Here is a 17,923-nt window from a genome sequence, read left to right on the forward strand (position 1 = left end):
CTGCTGCTTTTCTCTCGACACACCGTCAGCACCGTCTTCGGCTGCAATTCTTCTTCTGGTCGACGATGACTAGGGACCTTGGGGTAAACTAACCTGGCCTAGGTCGTCTTCCTCAAGAAGATAACCATCATACTCTGCTACCAACTGCGGGGAATGAGATTTTGATATCAATTTATGATTATGATAAATTTAATAAAGAATCCCATTCATCTGTTTTGGACCGCTCGTATCTGTCATTGAGGAAAGGACCACCCCCGCATTGGTTAGATAAACCCCATTAACTGACGCCACTCTGAAGAACCACTTACAACTGATAAAGTTTTAAGAGTTTTATATAAAGTTATTTTGAATGCGTTACAATCCACTCAGGATAAAATCTCAAAAAATACAAAATCGGTTACAATATCAGCTGCTTAAGCTTCGATGTGAAGTGGTTCCTTCTGCGTCATCTGCAGTAAGATAAAAATCATCAAGTTAATCTGTCCCTACTCTATGCTATGTGACAATCCTACTTCGCAAGTTTCTTCCCTAAAAAGGTGTCAGCAGTTTGACTTCCAAAGAAGTTCAAACTCTCTTTAGCCTCTAAAGGTAATCTTAAGTTTCAGAAGCAGTACCCTAACTGCCTACCCATCCGCTCTCTCTAAGGGTCCTCGGCCTACTGCTTCCTTGCGCTCTGATCTCTCAGCGCATCTGCTCAAGGCATCTACTCTTGCCTTCGCTCTTGCCTTAGCCTAATGCTAATCGCTCTTCTGATGGCTCTCCTCTCCTCACATTGCCCTTCTCTGATTGCTCTCTCCTCCCCGGGGTGCTGTCCCTAAAATACACAATCACAGTGTGGGTGGAACGCCCCTTGATGCCCACCACGGACTTTCCCCGATGATGTCAACTTCCTGCTTCTTCCATTGGTCCACTCCTTGCGTTGTTCGTTAAGTTGACCTTTCCTTTAGATGTCATCTTCATCATCTCATCGTCGACTTTTATTGATTCTTTCAGATCGAGTATCATATGAATTTAGACAAGGCTTTAACTCTATGTCTCTTAACTTGACCCTGCTAGGTCCTGTGAATGATCTTGTCAAAACACAGTCCACCTCAAAAGTGTCTTTCCTCACGTTCGAGCAATAAGCTCCGTCCGGCATTGTCACCTTAAATCTAACAAGTGCTAGACTTCTCGGCTCTCACGTCCACATCAAGCTATTTACGACTTTTACAAGCCCTCTAAATTACACACATTTGACTATGCTCCTGCGAACTCTTGGTCAGTTAGGTTACAAACACAAATGACCTAAACTCTTCCAGCATTCCTACAGAAACCCTCTACACAGTATAACCTTTGGCATACATTTATATATTCGTACTTTAGCAAATAGACTTAGTTATACTTGAATACCTTCACATCGAATATATATACATAGAATACAATTGCGTAGTGTATAACTTATGCACTCTCCTTGGTTACATCGTCATGTAGTTCTTTATACATTTATCCATGTTTCTCCATTTAAAGTTACACACGTACACGAATTCTACTGTGCACGTTCTACATTTCCTAAGCATTTCTACATTACCCATCATGTATACGGGCCTTCTAAATCTAATGCATTTTAACATGTAAATACATTTACATTTCCTATACCCTATTATCACATTCGTTGGCTTTTATGCTATAATCGCCAACTTAACATTACAATATGCGTTTCATTCCTACGTTTATAACATATACGTCTAGATATGGCTACGATATACTTTGCATTCAAATTGTGCTCTCTCATTGTTGACTATATTTTCATAGCCAGTGGACTTTCTAGCCGTTTCATTTCATGGTATGTTTGGTATACTTGTGAAACCTAATTTTCAGCCAGTCTGTTTAATGATGCCGAAGTAATTAGGACGAGAAAAACAAGAGAAGTCGTTTAGGTCTTTTACAAAAACATTCTGAAACCGGCCATCTAATCATTTGAATTTTGGGAAAAGCAGGCTCCAGGATGGCAGATGTTTTCTAAAGTGGCTGAGGATTGTATTTTACTTCTATTTATGTCGCGCTCACTACCCCATACATGGTGTGGATACACTTTACGCGGGCATCACACTGCGCCAGAACCTAGGGTTAAGTAGTTAGTCTAGTGGATTTTGATTATTGTTAGATTTTTGGTTTAAATCTGTGCTCTCAAGAAAACCATTCATTGTATTTCCACCAGTTTTTTTGTGGTGGATTACATTTTAGAAGTGAGGTGTGATAATTCATTAGTGGGTGGAGGTAGGTAGGTGAGTTCACGCAGATGGTTGGTGGGATTAATAGATGAAACCGAGATTAGGTTTTGTTAGGTTACAGGAATGACTTGCAAAGTCGAGGTTGTGATTTTACAAAAAGGTAATGAGATCAACTTAAAAATTATAAATAAATAAAGATTAAGGCAAGCATGCTTGTGATCTACAGTGGGCTGTGTCCAGAGTGAGGAGGCCTGCAGAAGATGGAAATGAAGTCAAGGGACTTTCGAAACACAGGGAGAGGGCACAATTGGAAGATTCAAGTTGAAGCACGTTTTTTTTCATGCGGCGCTTTGGGAATACAGAGTCGGCTTTTTGAGAGAACATTCAATTCAATGAAAGCCATTGTAAAAGATCAACATTATTTACATGTAAGAGAGCACTATATTAGGTCGTTTGGATGGGAACATGCAACAGGTGAACAGTCTATTCTCCGAGAAGCTACCTCGAGACCACCTCTTCAATAAAGACAGTTAATTCGTTTTGGGGTTGGAAGCATGAGCTATTGTCTGGATGCATATATAAAGATACACTAGGAGCTTTAGGCTGCACTCAAAGGAAGCAGTAACCACATGATATTGCAGCAGGAGTCAATACATGGGGTAAATAACGCAAACATTGAAAAGGAGATTCTGCAAATGCTAGAGTGGGTGACTTCTGATATTCACCCTTAAAGTTTGCCTCAGATTGTTCATTGCAAAAGCGAATTGGGATCCATTTTGGATGCCCCTGATTTAGCATCGTTAGAAGTGGGGGGGGGGGGGTGAAGTTACCCTCCTTAGCCCGTGAAAGTGTATTGTCTGCATTTTTGTGGCTGTAGTGTTGGAGACTTGGCAACTAAACTGTACAGCTGATCCTGTGGTATCAGCCCTGTAGCTGTTTTTCAAAATGGTTCCGAAGTTGAGGAAATTTGCAAAATTGTAAGCTAAAGATCTGAGAAGCAACTACATTAAATAGATGATTTAGCTTTATCCAATATCCATGAAATTTCTAGTTCTTGTCAGAAGGTTTACATTAACTGTAATTGTTGTTTTCATTATGTTATGAAGAACTCATTGCTAGCATTTAAAATACACTATTATTCTTCAATTATCAGGCCAAAAATTACCAAAATGGACTTCAAGAAAAGCAAATTAACACTTGTGGTTGTTGAAGATGACGATCAGGTAGTATATTCTGATACATACATTTCTGCATTATCGCGACAAATGTCGAGCATTTTGGTGTTAATAAATGTGTTTTTGTTCTTTCCTCTTCAGGCTAGAGAACAGGAACATACCTTTGTTTTCCGGTTAGACAATGCCAAAGTATGTAAGCATCTCTGGAAGTGTGCAGTGGAACACCATGCTTTCTTTAGATTGCGAACGCCAGCGAACACTAAACCAGACCGGTCTGACTTCATACGACTAGGATCTCGCTTCCGATTCAGGTATTTCTTGATGGTGGTGCTGTTCTCGCATATAGTTGGTTTGATTGTGAAGTCTTGAGCGGGAAGCTGATCCTGAAGTAACAGTGGCAACCAGAGATTCATAGTGCAAGACTAGAGTCAAACTCAGTTATCTTAATCCCTCACGTGCTACCTCGCCCCACCTGTTTTAGCCGTTTCTCCTTTTTAGGTCTGGACATTAATGTCTTTAGTTACATGCAAGTATTCAGGTGATAGAAAACAAAGAGAATACAGAGTGGGCGGTTCAATGTTGAATTGAGCTGTTACACATTTTACATTGTCTTTTTTAATTGGTGAGACAGCGAGAGTAAAGTAGTGTCACTCTTTAGTCACTTTATGGAAGTATATGATGTTAATGTAAAACAATCAGGTCCAGAGTAAAGCCCTTATTTTTTGTATGGAAGTTTCAATGTTGCTGTAGATGGTTGTGTAATATAATGTATTTTTTGAGGTATGAGTGGGTGTCTTTTTTTCTCAGTGGAAACTAAAGTCTACCAGGAAACTCATCACAAAAGAGGATTTGTTTGCAGTACTATTGTTGGAAATTGGGTTACTGGTTGAGGGGGGTAGCACCCTACTCAAGCAACAACCACAATTTCTGTCAGGGTGAAGTCAGAAGCATACCCGGAATGAACCTGTTCTTAACCCTCTGATAGCTTGGCACAAAGCAGGCAGGCTTAACTTGGAGGAAATGTGAAAAGTATTTATGCAGTACTTCAGACAGCAATAAAGTGAAAACCCAACACAAGAAAAATCCCACACTAATTTAGAAAAATTGAGTTAAATGGAATACATTGAGATCAAAGTGACAAAACTCAAATCAGTAGAACTGGAGATATGCAATGTTAAATATTTTAGTGAAAATAGTGCCTGGTGGCACAAAGCGCCCACTGTGTTCATGCTGGACCTGGACAAAGTCACAAGTTAAGGCTGGCCTCAACGTAGCTTAGGCCGAATACAGGGACCAAGTAAGACCCGCTGTGCAAAGTACCTTGAATCCAGGGTTGTGAGATCCCAGATTGAGGATGTGTCTCATTGCAGCGGTTGTCTGGAAGCTGTGGGGCTGCGATGCAGAGTCCTGCATGTTCGTTGAGGGGCTTGCGATGCAAAGTTCTGTGTTGAAGGTACTTTGTGCACTGGCAATTCTGACAAGACTGTGGGGCTGCCATGCAAAGTCTTGCGTCATCGACGAGGGACTTGCTATGCAAAGGCCTCTATCGAGGATGCATCGTGCAGCTGCGGTTCTAGGAGACTGTGGGCTGCAATGTGAGATCAGGGATATGTCCCGCTGCAGCAGTTTCAAAGCGGATATGTGCCGCGCTGCATCGGTTCTGCTGACAGGACCACCGCTGGGCTGGGAAAGCACCTTCAGGCCCACTTCCAAGGGTCCAGGACTGGAGTGGCACCACTTGGAGGGCAAGACTCTCAGCCTGTAGAGTCGAGATGCTAGTTCAAGATGGAGCCTTTTCTGCCCCTGAGGGTCAGACCAGGAGGCGAGACAACTAGCCATTAGAGCCACTCTGGTAATCCTGGGATCAAGATGCAGTTCCATTCCTTTCACTTTGGCAGCAGGGCCACAGAGTAGCAGTCCTTCTTATAGGTCAGCACAGCAGTCCTCCTGAGTCTTTCTCCAGTGTGCTGAAGAGTTGTCTAAGGGTCCATTATTTATAACTGGTGCCCACTTTGAAGTGGGAGAAAGTTCTGGAGGTTTCCACCCCTAGGGGTGTTTGGAATTTCCTGCCTTAGCTTGTCTGAGGTCACAAACGACTAGTGTCAAACCCTTTGTGAGTGTGCTCAGGCAGAGCCTTTGTGATGTGCCAGTGGGGTAGGTGACCGCTCCTCCCCATCAAGTCAGAGGTGGCCCATCCTCCCAACCCATATTCTTCATTGTCTCACTGTTTGGGGGCAATATACAAAGAGCTATTGCCAGCTAACCCTAGTCATGTGACTCATGATATAGGCACCAATGGTTTGGAGAAGAAAATGTCAGCTTTCTAAAAGTAGTATTTTCAGGATTGTGACTTAAGTTCCAACTTTACAATTAAAGAGGCTTTTAAATTACAAGTCTTTAGACACCTACCTGCTGCCAAGTTAAAGTTATCACTTACTACATTTAAAGAGGCAACCCAATGTTATGCTATGGGAGAGGTAGGCCTTGCAGCAAAAACAAATGTAAGAGTTTTCACCACCAGAGCATGCAAAACTTAAAAGTACATGTCTGACTTTATAAATACACTGCATCCTGCACCTGGGCTGTTTAGGGCTTACCCTAGGGGTGACTTTTAAAAAAGAAAGGCTTGGGTCTGGCAATTGGTTTATTTTACTGGGTTGGAATGGCAGTTTAAAACTGCTCTAAAGGCTGCAATGACAGCCCTGAGACTGGGCTACTTAAGTGGGTGGCACAATAAGTGCTGTAGGCCCACTAGTAGCATTTACATAATTTACAGTCCTGAGCGCATAGAGTGCCCCTTTACTAGGGACTTGCAAGTAAATTAAATGTGCCAAATGTGTGTAAGCCAATTTCACCATGTTTAAAGGAGGCTGCAAAAGCACTTTAGCACTGTTTAACAGTGGTAAAGTGTGCAGAGTCCTAAAAGCAAACAAAAACAGGCTCAGAAAACAGGAGGGTGAACGCAAAAGGTTTAGGGATGCCCTACAGAAAGGGCAAAGTCCAATACTATAATAAAACAAACCATCAAAAGGTTTGCTGTTAGGTAGTGAGATGTTCAACCTCTGTGGTTTAGGTGTTGTGTGTAAACTCCAAACCCACATCAGATTTTGTGATCTACTTAGGTGCAGTATGTTGTATTCCTATGGCAATATAGTGGTTTGTTAGATGCACAGAATTAGGTTTTCATGAGTGCAATAGTACAGTGTTAAGGGGAAGGTTTTAGATGACATCCCATATGGAAGTTTCATTTAAGGCCTCTCATGGTTAATTTAGTAGTGTGGCCTTCATGTGAAATGACACATGTGGGTTGCAATAAACATTTACCCCACCCACATGTATGACTGTTGAAGGCTAACCACCATTGTCACCTGTAGGCTGTAGCTTAAAGCACTGCTGTAGTACATGTCAAAAGAAACCATTTTGGCAGGTAGAAAAACCTGCTTTTAAACTTTAGGTAAGTCACATAAGTATGTCTTGTAGCCCACACTCATAGGTGCTTTAAGTTACCTCTTCAGCTTGGGAGGCAGTAACTGATCAATGTTGTGGGACCGGAACTATAGTTGTAAACCATTCAGGTTACTGATGCAATGTTTTGAAGGGACACGTTAAACACAGCCCTTCCTAGCTGCAAACCTGTAATAATTCGATATCCCACCAAGTGATTCAGAAAAAAAAAAATTCTTAATAAATGGTTTTAGTACATTAGCAAAAGTTCTTTTACCAGTTACAAGCCCTCTAATTTAGTAAATCAAGGGGTTGGCCATCAGTAAAAGTGTTTTTACTTCTGGCCCTAACCGATAATGAGGTGCAAAATACCTCTTTCCTCAGAAAGCAGGAAAGATGAAAAGAGTAATCACTGACTACTTATGCTAGAAGAGGGGAGTTGGCAGTGAACAGGAACAAATAGTGTTGCAAAGGGCCAAACTAAGGCTTGGTTTTTGGCATTTCTATGATCAACAGGAACCTAGTATGAGGGATGCCGTTGAACTGAGCTGCTTCTTAGACTTCTTGTCTGTTTTCAGTTGGGGGAAACTCAACCATCAGTAAATCTTCATTTCCATAGCGCAGAACGTAGGTTGAGTTTGGGCACTCCGGATCCTGGAACAAAGGTCCTGCTATCAGGAACAAAGACTTCTGAGATAGTGTGCAGGAAGATAAATTGGAAGTGTTTGACAAGTAGGATGGTGGGGCTAACTATTATAATTGGATTAGGAAGTGTCACCAATCACTAGCTAGCTTGCATGATAAAAATGTCATCCCACCACTAACTCATGAGACTACACATAGTCTCTACCTCAAAAGTGCCAAATTTATGAAGACATTTAAAAAAAATAACTTGAGACTACAACTGAAACTGGTGAAGACTCAGAAAGTGGAAATTCCTATTGGGCGGATTTGTGATGAGGCCTGAGGTGAGACTGTGCCGGCTGACAAGGAATGGGAAAGGCAGGACTGGGGGAGTTTAAAAATAAAAAAGGAGCAAAAAAAAAACCATTTAATTTTCCGCAGCCACCGTCTCTCATCGTTCCTTCTCTTCTTGGCAAGTCCGAAATGGGGAAGCACCCAGGCTTCCGTGAGCCAATCAGGGCGCTGCAATACAGGGTTCTGGCAATGTCAGTAAAGTCATCCTTGATGCAAAGGGACCTCAGTGACTACACATTCCAGCTTTGCCCTACTAAGAGCTTTTGTCACCAAAACTTTAAAGCATTACCCAGAGCCTGCAATCGCTTGTCCAGGTGGGAGGGACCCTCACCAGCAAAAGGATCCTGCCTGTGTCCATGGGAAAGGTTTGTCCAGAGATAAAACCTATTGACTTGTGCAATCTGGTTTGTTTACCTGACAACCGCTCCATTGTGGCAAGCTCCTATTGAAGCACAGCTATTGACACTGATCCAGTGCAAAGCGTGCCAAAAATCTTTTTCTCATATTATGTCATATATTTTCACTGAAACTAGGCCAATAAACAACACTTACAACTCATTATTATATAACTTACAAAAGTCCTCCGATGAATCTTTGGTTGACCTAATAGGGACCAGAACCTGTGAGAATGTGGGGCAATCTCAATATGAGGACCTGGAATATGAAAATGCCAAAAATAAATAATATCTACTTCAAGTATTCCGTAAATGACAAAATATATATAGTAAAACAAGACATATGACCAAAAGAATAAGACAAAATGGATAAAGATAGTTCCCTAAAAACATTTATTTAAAGTCTTTAGAATGGACAGAAGCAAGGAATAAATGCATTCGTGGTGATTTAATGCATCAAATAAGCACATGAAGTCTCACACATTACAGTAAATTGTATACATCGGTGACTCGCCTGTGGAAAAGAGGGGGAGAGAGAGAGAAAATTCAAGATTATACAACTCTAATTACAAGTCCCGAATCATACAAACCAATTATGGAAATTTGGTTCAGTCCGTCAAAGCCTGTAGCATAAAATGCCGCAGATGGAGTCAGTAACTGTTCAGCCAGGAAAGTTATTCTTTGAGAAATTTGCCACCCGACAAAGTACAGATTTCGAGTTTGTAGTTCGGAAAAGTTCAGTTTAGAATTTGGCATAAAGGAAAATTAGAGTTCAGTCCTTCAGCATGCTATGCAGCGAATTAGAAGTTCAGCAAACCCCTGCTCCTCCCTTACAAGGCAGTTATACTCCAAATGTTCTCAGTATACATCCATAAATGTTACTTTCAGCCAAATTGTTAAATGCTCATTGGTCCTTTCAATAGTCTGCTCTTGGTGTGATCAATACATCACCTAAGAAATCCGTAACATTAGGTAATCCAATTTAAATATCATCTGATTTGTTAAAGTTGTAATAAACTTTCATCCTTCCCATGGACGTTTTCAAATAAAGCTTCTTTAGATAGTTTGTCATAAAGTAGAGTACTCTTCCTGGGTTTGCTATCTATTGTTACAAAGTCTCTGCATAAAACATCTGATAGGAAGAAACATCCTTTCCTAAAATGCAACTTCACGAAAGGTTCTCATAGCGTTCAGATTTAATGCTCATTATAACTCTTTTCTATATTCTTACGCAGGCCAGCAAAATAAATAATTTGTGAGGCCTACATGGAATTTAGTAGAATCACTGTCACGTTAATCACTATATAACACTATAAACAAACTCATGAATAAAAATATTTCGCAATACTCTACATCTAAATTATTATCACACAATAATTAGGAAAACTTCTCATAGACGTTATTATTTCAAATGTAGATTATTAACGTGTCATTTCTAATGTTCACATTTTTCTCTATATGTTAGACTTTAATTCAATTCAAACCGTAATGCCCATTACCATTTGTTATTTCAATCACTTGTGATTATTTTACCAAATCCCTAAGCTTCATTACGCATATTTAATTTCTTTTTCAACACATTATGTTTTTATTTATATCATGATTATCTTTATTTTATTCATTATTTTTCTTGAAATCACATATTTATCACTCCGGTTATTCGTGTCAACATTTTGTTTAAATTTGCAAAGCATAAACCCAAACTTTTGAACACTCTGGATACTTCTACGATGCAGTTGAACATTTTCATGGCCATATTTTAACTCAGTTCCTTGTCAACTTTATCGATATTGGTAGTAAATATAGTTAGTAAAGAGGACTGCTAGAGGCAAACATTTTTCAACAATGTACGCCTTTGATGGCGAATCAAGTCATCACACAAATCTTATTTTTCAATCTTGTCTTGATGTTGTGTTTTCAGAATGCTGTTGTTTTCATCGGTTTTAGTCTAGCTTGTTCAAGATTTTTCATGTCATCAGAATACCCACATTGTTTATTTCCTAATTCTACTCCTGTTTTACTTCTTTTTTTTCCCTTCATTTCTCTGTTCTTTGCCTTGTTTGTTTTGAAACATTTATATATTAGTACAATCATTATTAAGCCAATAGCAATTGATATTAATGGTGACATTATTTTGCCTACAAGGCTCGTTCCCAGTGCTGCAAACCAACCTCCCATACATGGAAATACCTTTGTAACCTTCTCCCAAGCACAAGCTGTTTTTAGTTCTGTTAGTTCTTTTCTTATTTTAGTAATGTTGCTAATATAACCCTTCAAGTCTTTACTTTTATCAGGTATATAAGTGCAACATTGTAGGACCCTTAGCATGCGACAGACCCCGCTTTCCTTTGCTAATAACACATATAAGGCAAGCCGGTTCTGTAAGACCATATATTATATAGCAACCATTTTAGTATCTACGACTAAAAACCCTCCAGCAGTGTCAGTAGATAATAGATCAACTACTGTTGACAATTTACAAACTTTGTGCACGTTCGATATTACCCCAACGCATGGTATTATTGCTCCAAAAATATCCCCAATTATTTCTGCAGCACTTACTCCCCTTCTTAAAGGTTTCTGATCATTGATGCCATTGTTCTCATTAAAATGGTAAATTTGTAGAAAGACAATTCACATATAACCACTTCCATACCAATCAGTAAGTAATTTATAATAGGTGTTTTTCCAACAAACAAAATATATTCTGGGAAGCTCTGGATCCATACCAGCTAAAAATAATTCCCATCCTCCCTTTAACAGGAAGTTATATTCACAATCACTGGAACCAATTAATTTATTATTATGATCAGTTTTGCGTCTAATTATGCAAAGCTTTCCTTTATGTTCCCGGTCCCGAGTCATTGCAGCATGAGTATTTCCATTTTTTATAATCCCCCTCTCTGTGCCCAAGGTGGTATCCTTCCTTGTTTTTCAGATTTTCGCTTTATTTCTTCCTGTTGATCTTCAACTGATTTAATAAAATCCTTTTCTACATTTTGTAATGTAAATGATAAGTTATGCCGATGTGTATATACTGTATCAATTGGTATCGTTGGATTATAAGCTTCTTTCATAAATTCAGAATCCCCTGCATCAGGAATTATGTTTCAATTACTCTTAACAGGAATTTCTGAAAATATTAAATTATAGTGTGAATAATAATATTGAAACTGTCCTTTTCCATGAAAAAACTTGTTAGTACACTACATGATATTCCATAATTAATGGAAGAGAAGTCGCATCCTCCGACACAGAAGTATGTAATTGCATGCATGCATAACAATTTCTTGCATCCATTGTGTTCACATATTCATATAATAATTTTGTAAAAACATTCAAAGAGACCGCTTTGATGGATTGATCATGATGTAATTCACCATCAGTTAATTCATAAGTCCTTATTTATTTTTCATGCACATGCTTTGATTTAGTAGTCATTGTCGCATGTGGATTAGTATCCGAATAAACATAATTTGGTAGATTTATTATTATTAGAAAGAAAATACACTATAGTGAAAGCAATTAAGAAGCAAGCACATATGCGATTACGCCGTAGTTAGGACTGATTCGCATTTTCCATCTCTAAACACTAATTTTTAATTTTTCTTATGAAATAATACTTTGTAACGTTGAGGCTTTTTTGATGCTTTAATCACAGTGCCTTTTGTCTCTTTATTTTCATTTGGCCTTTATCTTTTTCAACCACTCATCTTCACAGAGGTTTTTGTGAGATGCAATCTTTGAAGCAAAATGCATAAATCTTTTTCACAGTCTTTTGCAGCAGCAAGATATATCCTCTCTGGAGTTGTGTATTTCTGATTTGGTGTTGTTTCTCTCTTTGATCCGCACTCTGCAGTTTCTTCCTTGTCTGTGTCACTGTTCTCAGACTGACAGGAGACTTCAATCACCGTTTCTGGTATTTTTACTGTAGTTAGATCGTGTCTGTCTTTCAGATTTTCTGGGCAATCGGTCACCTTTTCGAAATAATTTTGCAATTTAATTGTTTACATTATTTAAGTAAATATCTTGCTTAGTTAAATCCCTTTCTCCATGACCCTCATTACCTTCTCGGATTAACTCTCCTTGGCTTCTTTCTGAACCAGTGTTTCAAGTCCTACTAGCTAACGCCCCCTCTACTTCGTACTTAGTCGATATGGGATGTTTTTCTGTAACCACTGGTACATCCACAACAGACTCAACACTTTCAAGAGGACATGGGACTCGTTGAGTGTGTGCAGCATTCACCCAATTAGGCATACCGCCAAATTTCACAGCCGCTGTGGTAACAAGTATCACTTGATAAGGCCCACGCCAATGAGGATCCAAGCAACTCTTTTGCAAGAGCTTCTTGACTAGCACCCAGTCACCCAGGCACAGGTTGTGGCACTGCTCTTGCTAAACTGTTGTTGAGACTTCTCCAACCTGGTGAGAAAGAGAACGAACCACATCAGCCGATTCTTTACAATAGTATAGTACAGAGTCATCAGAAATATTTACAAGCTGATTTGCTGGGCCTATCGGCTGCCTCTTAGCCCTCTACATAATTATCTCGTGGGGGATAGTCAAGTTCTTCTGTCAGGGATCCTTTGGCAAACTCATCATCACCAAAGTTAATGCATCTGGCCATCTCAGGGGCGTGTACGCACATACTTTTGCAAGTCGGGATTTCAACATCCCGTTAATTTGTTCAACTACACTTGATGCTTCCGGCTGATAAGCACAGTGTAATTTTTGTTCAATTTGGAAGGCAGCACAATGCATTCGTATCACTTCCTTATTAAAATGTGTTCCTCTATTTGATTCCAAATAGACTGGAAAACCCAATCTCTGGATCTCTGGAGCTCTCTAAGAAGCAGTTTAGCAACATTTGCTGTCATTGCCTCTCTTTTGGTAAGCCTCCACCCAACGGGAGTACAAACAAGTAATTACAAGGACATATTTCAAACCATTACATGGGGGCATGTCAATAAAATCCAATTGCATGTGCTTAAAAGGCCCTCCTTATTTGCAATGTGACTTGTACTAACCACTGTCTTCCTTTCTACATTTTGTTGTTGACATATCAGACACCTCTGACACAAACATTCTGCAAAGTCTCTGAACATAGGGTTTTACCTAGATTGGCGAAAGAGGCGCAGCATAGCATCCCTTCCCACATGTGCAGAACCATGGAAATTTCTTGCCATTGGTGATAGTAAACTGCCAGGCAAAACTGGTTTCCCATCTGTGTACACCCAAACCTCATCTTCCTGTCTTCGACTGCACCCGCTCTAATCCACTTTTCTCTCTCTGTCTGTGGTACCGCATCTTTCAATTCTCTGATCTCTTCCCATGTTTCAACGGTTGAAAACATTAGTTGCATTATGTGTCATCAGATTTTTCTTTCAACGGTTTCCCCATTGAATGCATAAGAATACAGTGCACAATAGCGCACCGTCTCATCCACATAGCAGTTGCCCACTGTCAATCAATCAATCAATCAATCAATCCTTTGTAAAGCGCATTACATACCCTCGAGGGTCTCAAGGCGTGGGGGCGCTACTGATCGAACAGCCAGGTCTTGAGTATCCTCCTGATGGTCCGCAGGAATTGGGTGTGTCGTAGGCTCAGTGGGATGGTGTTACATGTCTTGGCGACGATGTGGGAGAAGGATCTCCCACCGGTGGTGGTACTTCGGATGCGCGGGACGGTGGCGAGTGAGAGGTCGGCGGAGCGTAGCTGGCGGTTGGGGATGTAGAAGGAGAGCCGTCTGTTGAGGTAGGATGGGCCGGTCTTGTGGAGTGCCTTGTGTGCGTGGATGAGGAGCATGAAGGATATCCTCTTGTTGACGGGGAGCCAGTGCTGGTTTCTCAGGTGGGGGGATGATGTGGCCGTGGCGAGGTACATCGAGGATCAGTCGTGCCGAGGTGTTTTGGATGCATTGTAGTCGTTTGATGAGCTTGGTCGGGGCTCCCACGTAGAGGGTGTTTCCGTAGTAGAGTCTGCTGCTGACGAGGGCTTGGGTGCCTGTCTTTCTTGTATCTGTCGGGCTCCATCTATAGATCTTGCGGAGCACGCGAAGGGTGTTGAAGCAGGAGGAGGAGATGGTGTTGACTTGCTTGGTCATTTAGAGCGTTGAGTCGAGGATGATTCCCAGGTTGCATGCGTGGTCGGTGGGTTCTCGGGGCTGCCCCCATTGCCGTTGGCCACCAGGAGTCGTCCCAGGCTGAAGGGTTGGAGCTGAGGATGAGGAGCTCCATCTTGTCAGAGTTCAGCTTCAGATGGCTGGTCTTCATCCAGTCGGCGACTGCCTTCATTCCTTCATGGAGGTTGGCTTTGGCGGTGATGGGGTCCTTGGTGTGGGAGAGGATCAGCTGAGTGTCGTCGGCGTAGGAGATTATGTTGAGGTTGTGCTATCGGGCTATGTGTGCGAGCGGGGCCATGTAAATGTTGAACAGCGTCGGGCTGAGGGAGGATCCCTGGGGTACGCCACAGATGATCTTGGAGGCTTTGGAACGGAATGGGGGAGGTGGAACGCTCTGGGTTCTGCCGGAGAGGAAGGAGGTGGTCCAATCCAGAGCTTTGTCTCGGATCCCTGCGGCGTGCGCGTAATGTGCGATGGCAGACGGTGTGGAAGGGGGCAGAGAAATCTAGGAGGATGAGTGCTGTTGTGGATGTCTGCTATCTTGTGGTGGAAGAAGGTGGCGAGGGAGTTGCACAGGGCTTGCGACGGCAGGATGTCGTGTGTGTTGGAGCTGGGGTTGGAGAGTTCCTTCACGATGTTCAAGAACTCCTTGCTATTGTGTGTGTTGTTATCGAGGCGATCTTTGAAGGAGGTCCTCTTGGCCGCCCTGATGAGGTGGTAGTGGTTGCGGATGGCGTCCTTGTGTGCTGCTTGGCTGTCCGGAGATTGTTCACTGTGCCATTTCTTCTCTAGTTTCCGGCAGGCTTGCTTGGAGGCTAGGAGTTGTGGGGTGAACCCTCTGGCCCTCTTGCTGGTGTCTGTGTGGGGATTTCTTCAGCGGGGCGAGGTTGTTGGAGCAGTCCTCGATCCAGCGTCTGAGGCTGTGGGCAGCGTCGTCGGTGTTGGAGGGTTCGGTGGGTGGGCTGAGAGCGAGATTTGCGTGTAGTTGGTCTTCGGTGATTTTTTTCCAGCAGCGGTGGGGGGAAACCACCGTTACAACGCAACTTTTACAACGCACACCGTTACAACGCGCACTATTACAACGCAGGATCCTTTACAATGCATGCCTTTACAACGCATGATATTACATAGCAGATGCTATTACAACGCATGCCATTACAACGTAAGTATAGGTAAGTTTATCATTTTATTTAATCTTTTTTTTATTTCAAAAATAATAAAAATAATTACAATTAATTAAAGTAATTTTATATATATAGTTTGGGTTTTGGGGTACAGGGGTATTTTTAGGGTTCAGGGTTGGGTTTGGGTTTTGGGGTACAGGGGTATTTTTAGGGTTCAGGGTTGGGTTTGGGTTTTGGGTTACAGGGGTATTTTTAGGTTTCAGGGTTGGGTTTGGGTTATGGGATACAGGGGTATTTTTAGGTTTCAGGGCTGGGTTTGGGTTATGGGGTACAGGGGTATTTTTAGGTTTCAGGGCTGGGTTTGGGTTATGGGGTACAGCGGTAATTTTAGGTTTCAGGGCTGGGTTTAGGTTTTGGGGTACAGGGGTATTTTTAGTTTTCAGGGCTGGGTTTGGGTTTTGAGGTACAGGGGTATTTTTAGGTTTCAGGGCTGGGTTTTGGGGTACAGGGGTATTTTTAGGTTTCAGGGCTGGGTTTGGGTTTTGGGGTACAGGGGTATTTTTAGGTTTCAGGGTTGGGTTTGGGTTTTGGAGTACAGGGGTATTTTTAGGTTTCAGGGCTGGGTTTGGGTTTTGGGGTACAGGGGTATTTTTAGGTTTCAGGGCTGGGTTTGGGTTATGGGGTACAGGGGTATTTTTAGGTTTCAGGGTTGGGTTTGGGTTTTGGGGTACAGGGGTATTTTTAGGTTTCAGGGCTGGGTTTGGGTTATGGGGTACAGGGGTATTTTTAGGGTTTAGTTTTAAAATAAATCATTTAAATTAATTAAAAAAATAATTTTAATAATTTTATTATTTATTAATAATAGTTCATAATTAATAATAGTTCTTTTAAAAATAAATTTAAAGTAATATATGTACAAAATATTTTTTTTAAATAATTTAATTTATTAAATGAATTACATTTTAATTAATTACATTTTTTTTTAAAATAATATACTTACCTATACTTACATTGTAATGGCATGCGTTGTAATAGCATCTGCTATGTAATGTCATGCGTTGTAAAGGCATGCGTTGTAAATACATCTGCGTTGTAAAAAATGCGTTGTAACGATGTGCGTTGTAAAAGTTTGCGTTGTAAAGCCATACATCCGCGGTGGGGGGTCACATAATTATGACCAGTCTAATGAGGGGAACATTTTACTACTGCAATTTGTGTCTGCAGTTGTAATGCCATCAGTAGGTTTTTCACACACACTGCGTTTCGTATAGGTGAACCCAAAGAGGTCATGAACCCACGCTGAGACCACAACTCCAACATGAACGACCCCAAATCCATATTGACTGTCAGTAAATATGGTAACTCTCATCTGTTCAGTAATGCTGCAAGCCCTTGTGAGGCAATCAATTCCGCCACTTGTGCTGAATGCACACCTTCCAACCACAATGCTTCCACTACACCCACCACAGGGCAAATCTCGTATGCAGCTCTCAAGGTGCCTCCCGAATCTCGCAAACAAGACCCATCCACAAACAGAACATGGTCTGACTCAGGCAATGATGAATCTTGAACTTCAAGATGCGGTTTTGTACACAATTCTGCCACATCCAAACAGTCATGATCAGCTTCATCCATCACCACTTCATGACCAGGCAGTGACATCAAGGAAGCTGGATTTAAACTTGTGCATCTTGGCACAGTAAAATGTTCTGCTCTCAAAATCACTTGCTCTTACTTTAACCTGCTACTCATTAGATGTTGTGTTCTTGTCTGAGGTAGCAAGATCTCAACAGAATGTGGCACGTACACTTTTAAAGGATGACCCATCACAATGCTCTCGGACTGTTCCAAACTCACACATGTTGCAGCCACATCTTTCAAACATCCTGGTAAAGCAGCAACAGCAGGGTCTAATGTAGCAGAAAAATAGGCAACAGGTATGCGAGCAGTACTGTGTGTTTGCATTAGAACTGATCGAGCACAGCCTTCGCGCTCACTGCTAAACAGTGTGAAGTGCTTGTTAAAGTCGGGCATTCCCAATGCTGGTGCTTAACACAAATTGTCTCACAGTTCAAAGAAAGCGCACATACATTCTTCATCCCCAAGAAATTGGCTCTGGTACATCTTTGTGCATCAGTCTTTGTAATGACTTGACTATCAGTGAAAAATGTGGAATCCACTGTCTCTAATAACCAACCATTCCTAGGAACATGCAAACTTCTTTTTGTGTGCTCGGAGGATTCATCTGCAAGATGGCAGTGATCCGATCCTGTGACACTTTTCTGAACTCTTTTTCAATATTATGTCCTAAATAGAGAACCTCTCTTTTGCAAAACTGAAGCTTAGCTGGAGACACTTTGTCCACCCATTGACAAATGATTTAACAATGCAATGGTATCAGAAATGCAAGCTTCTCTCTTCCCGGACACAACCAACAAATCATCTATATACTGGACCAGTAATGAATGGT

At 41.3% G+C, this 17,923-nt stretch overlaps 1 protein-coding gene across 1 annotated transcript in view; it reads left to right on the forward strand.

Moving 5' to 3' along the window:
* Positions 1–17,923, forward strand: part of EPB41L4B (erythrocyte membrane protein band 4.1 like 4B) — a 903,230-nt gene that overhangs the window by 766,040 nt on the left and 119,267 nt on the right. Inside the window, exons 10-11 of the mRNA XM_086965372.1 lie at positions 3,364–3,433; positions 3,527–3,696. Of these exons, the coding sequence (XP_086821498.1) occupies positions 3,364–3,433; positions 3,527–3,696 (240 nt within the window). The remainder of the gene's footprint in view (positions 1–3,363; positions 3,434–3,526; positions 3,697–17,923) is intronic.

The sequence above is a fragment of the Lissotriton vulgaris genome, chromosome 4_1 (genome assembly GCF_964263255.1).
Source record: "Lissotriton vulgaris chromosome 4_1, aLisVul1.2, whole genome shotgun sequence".
NCBI lineage: Eukaryota > Metazoa > Chordata > Amphibia > Caudata > Salamandridae > Lissotriton > Lissotriton vulgaris.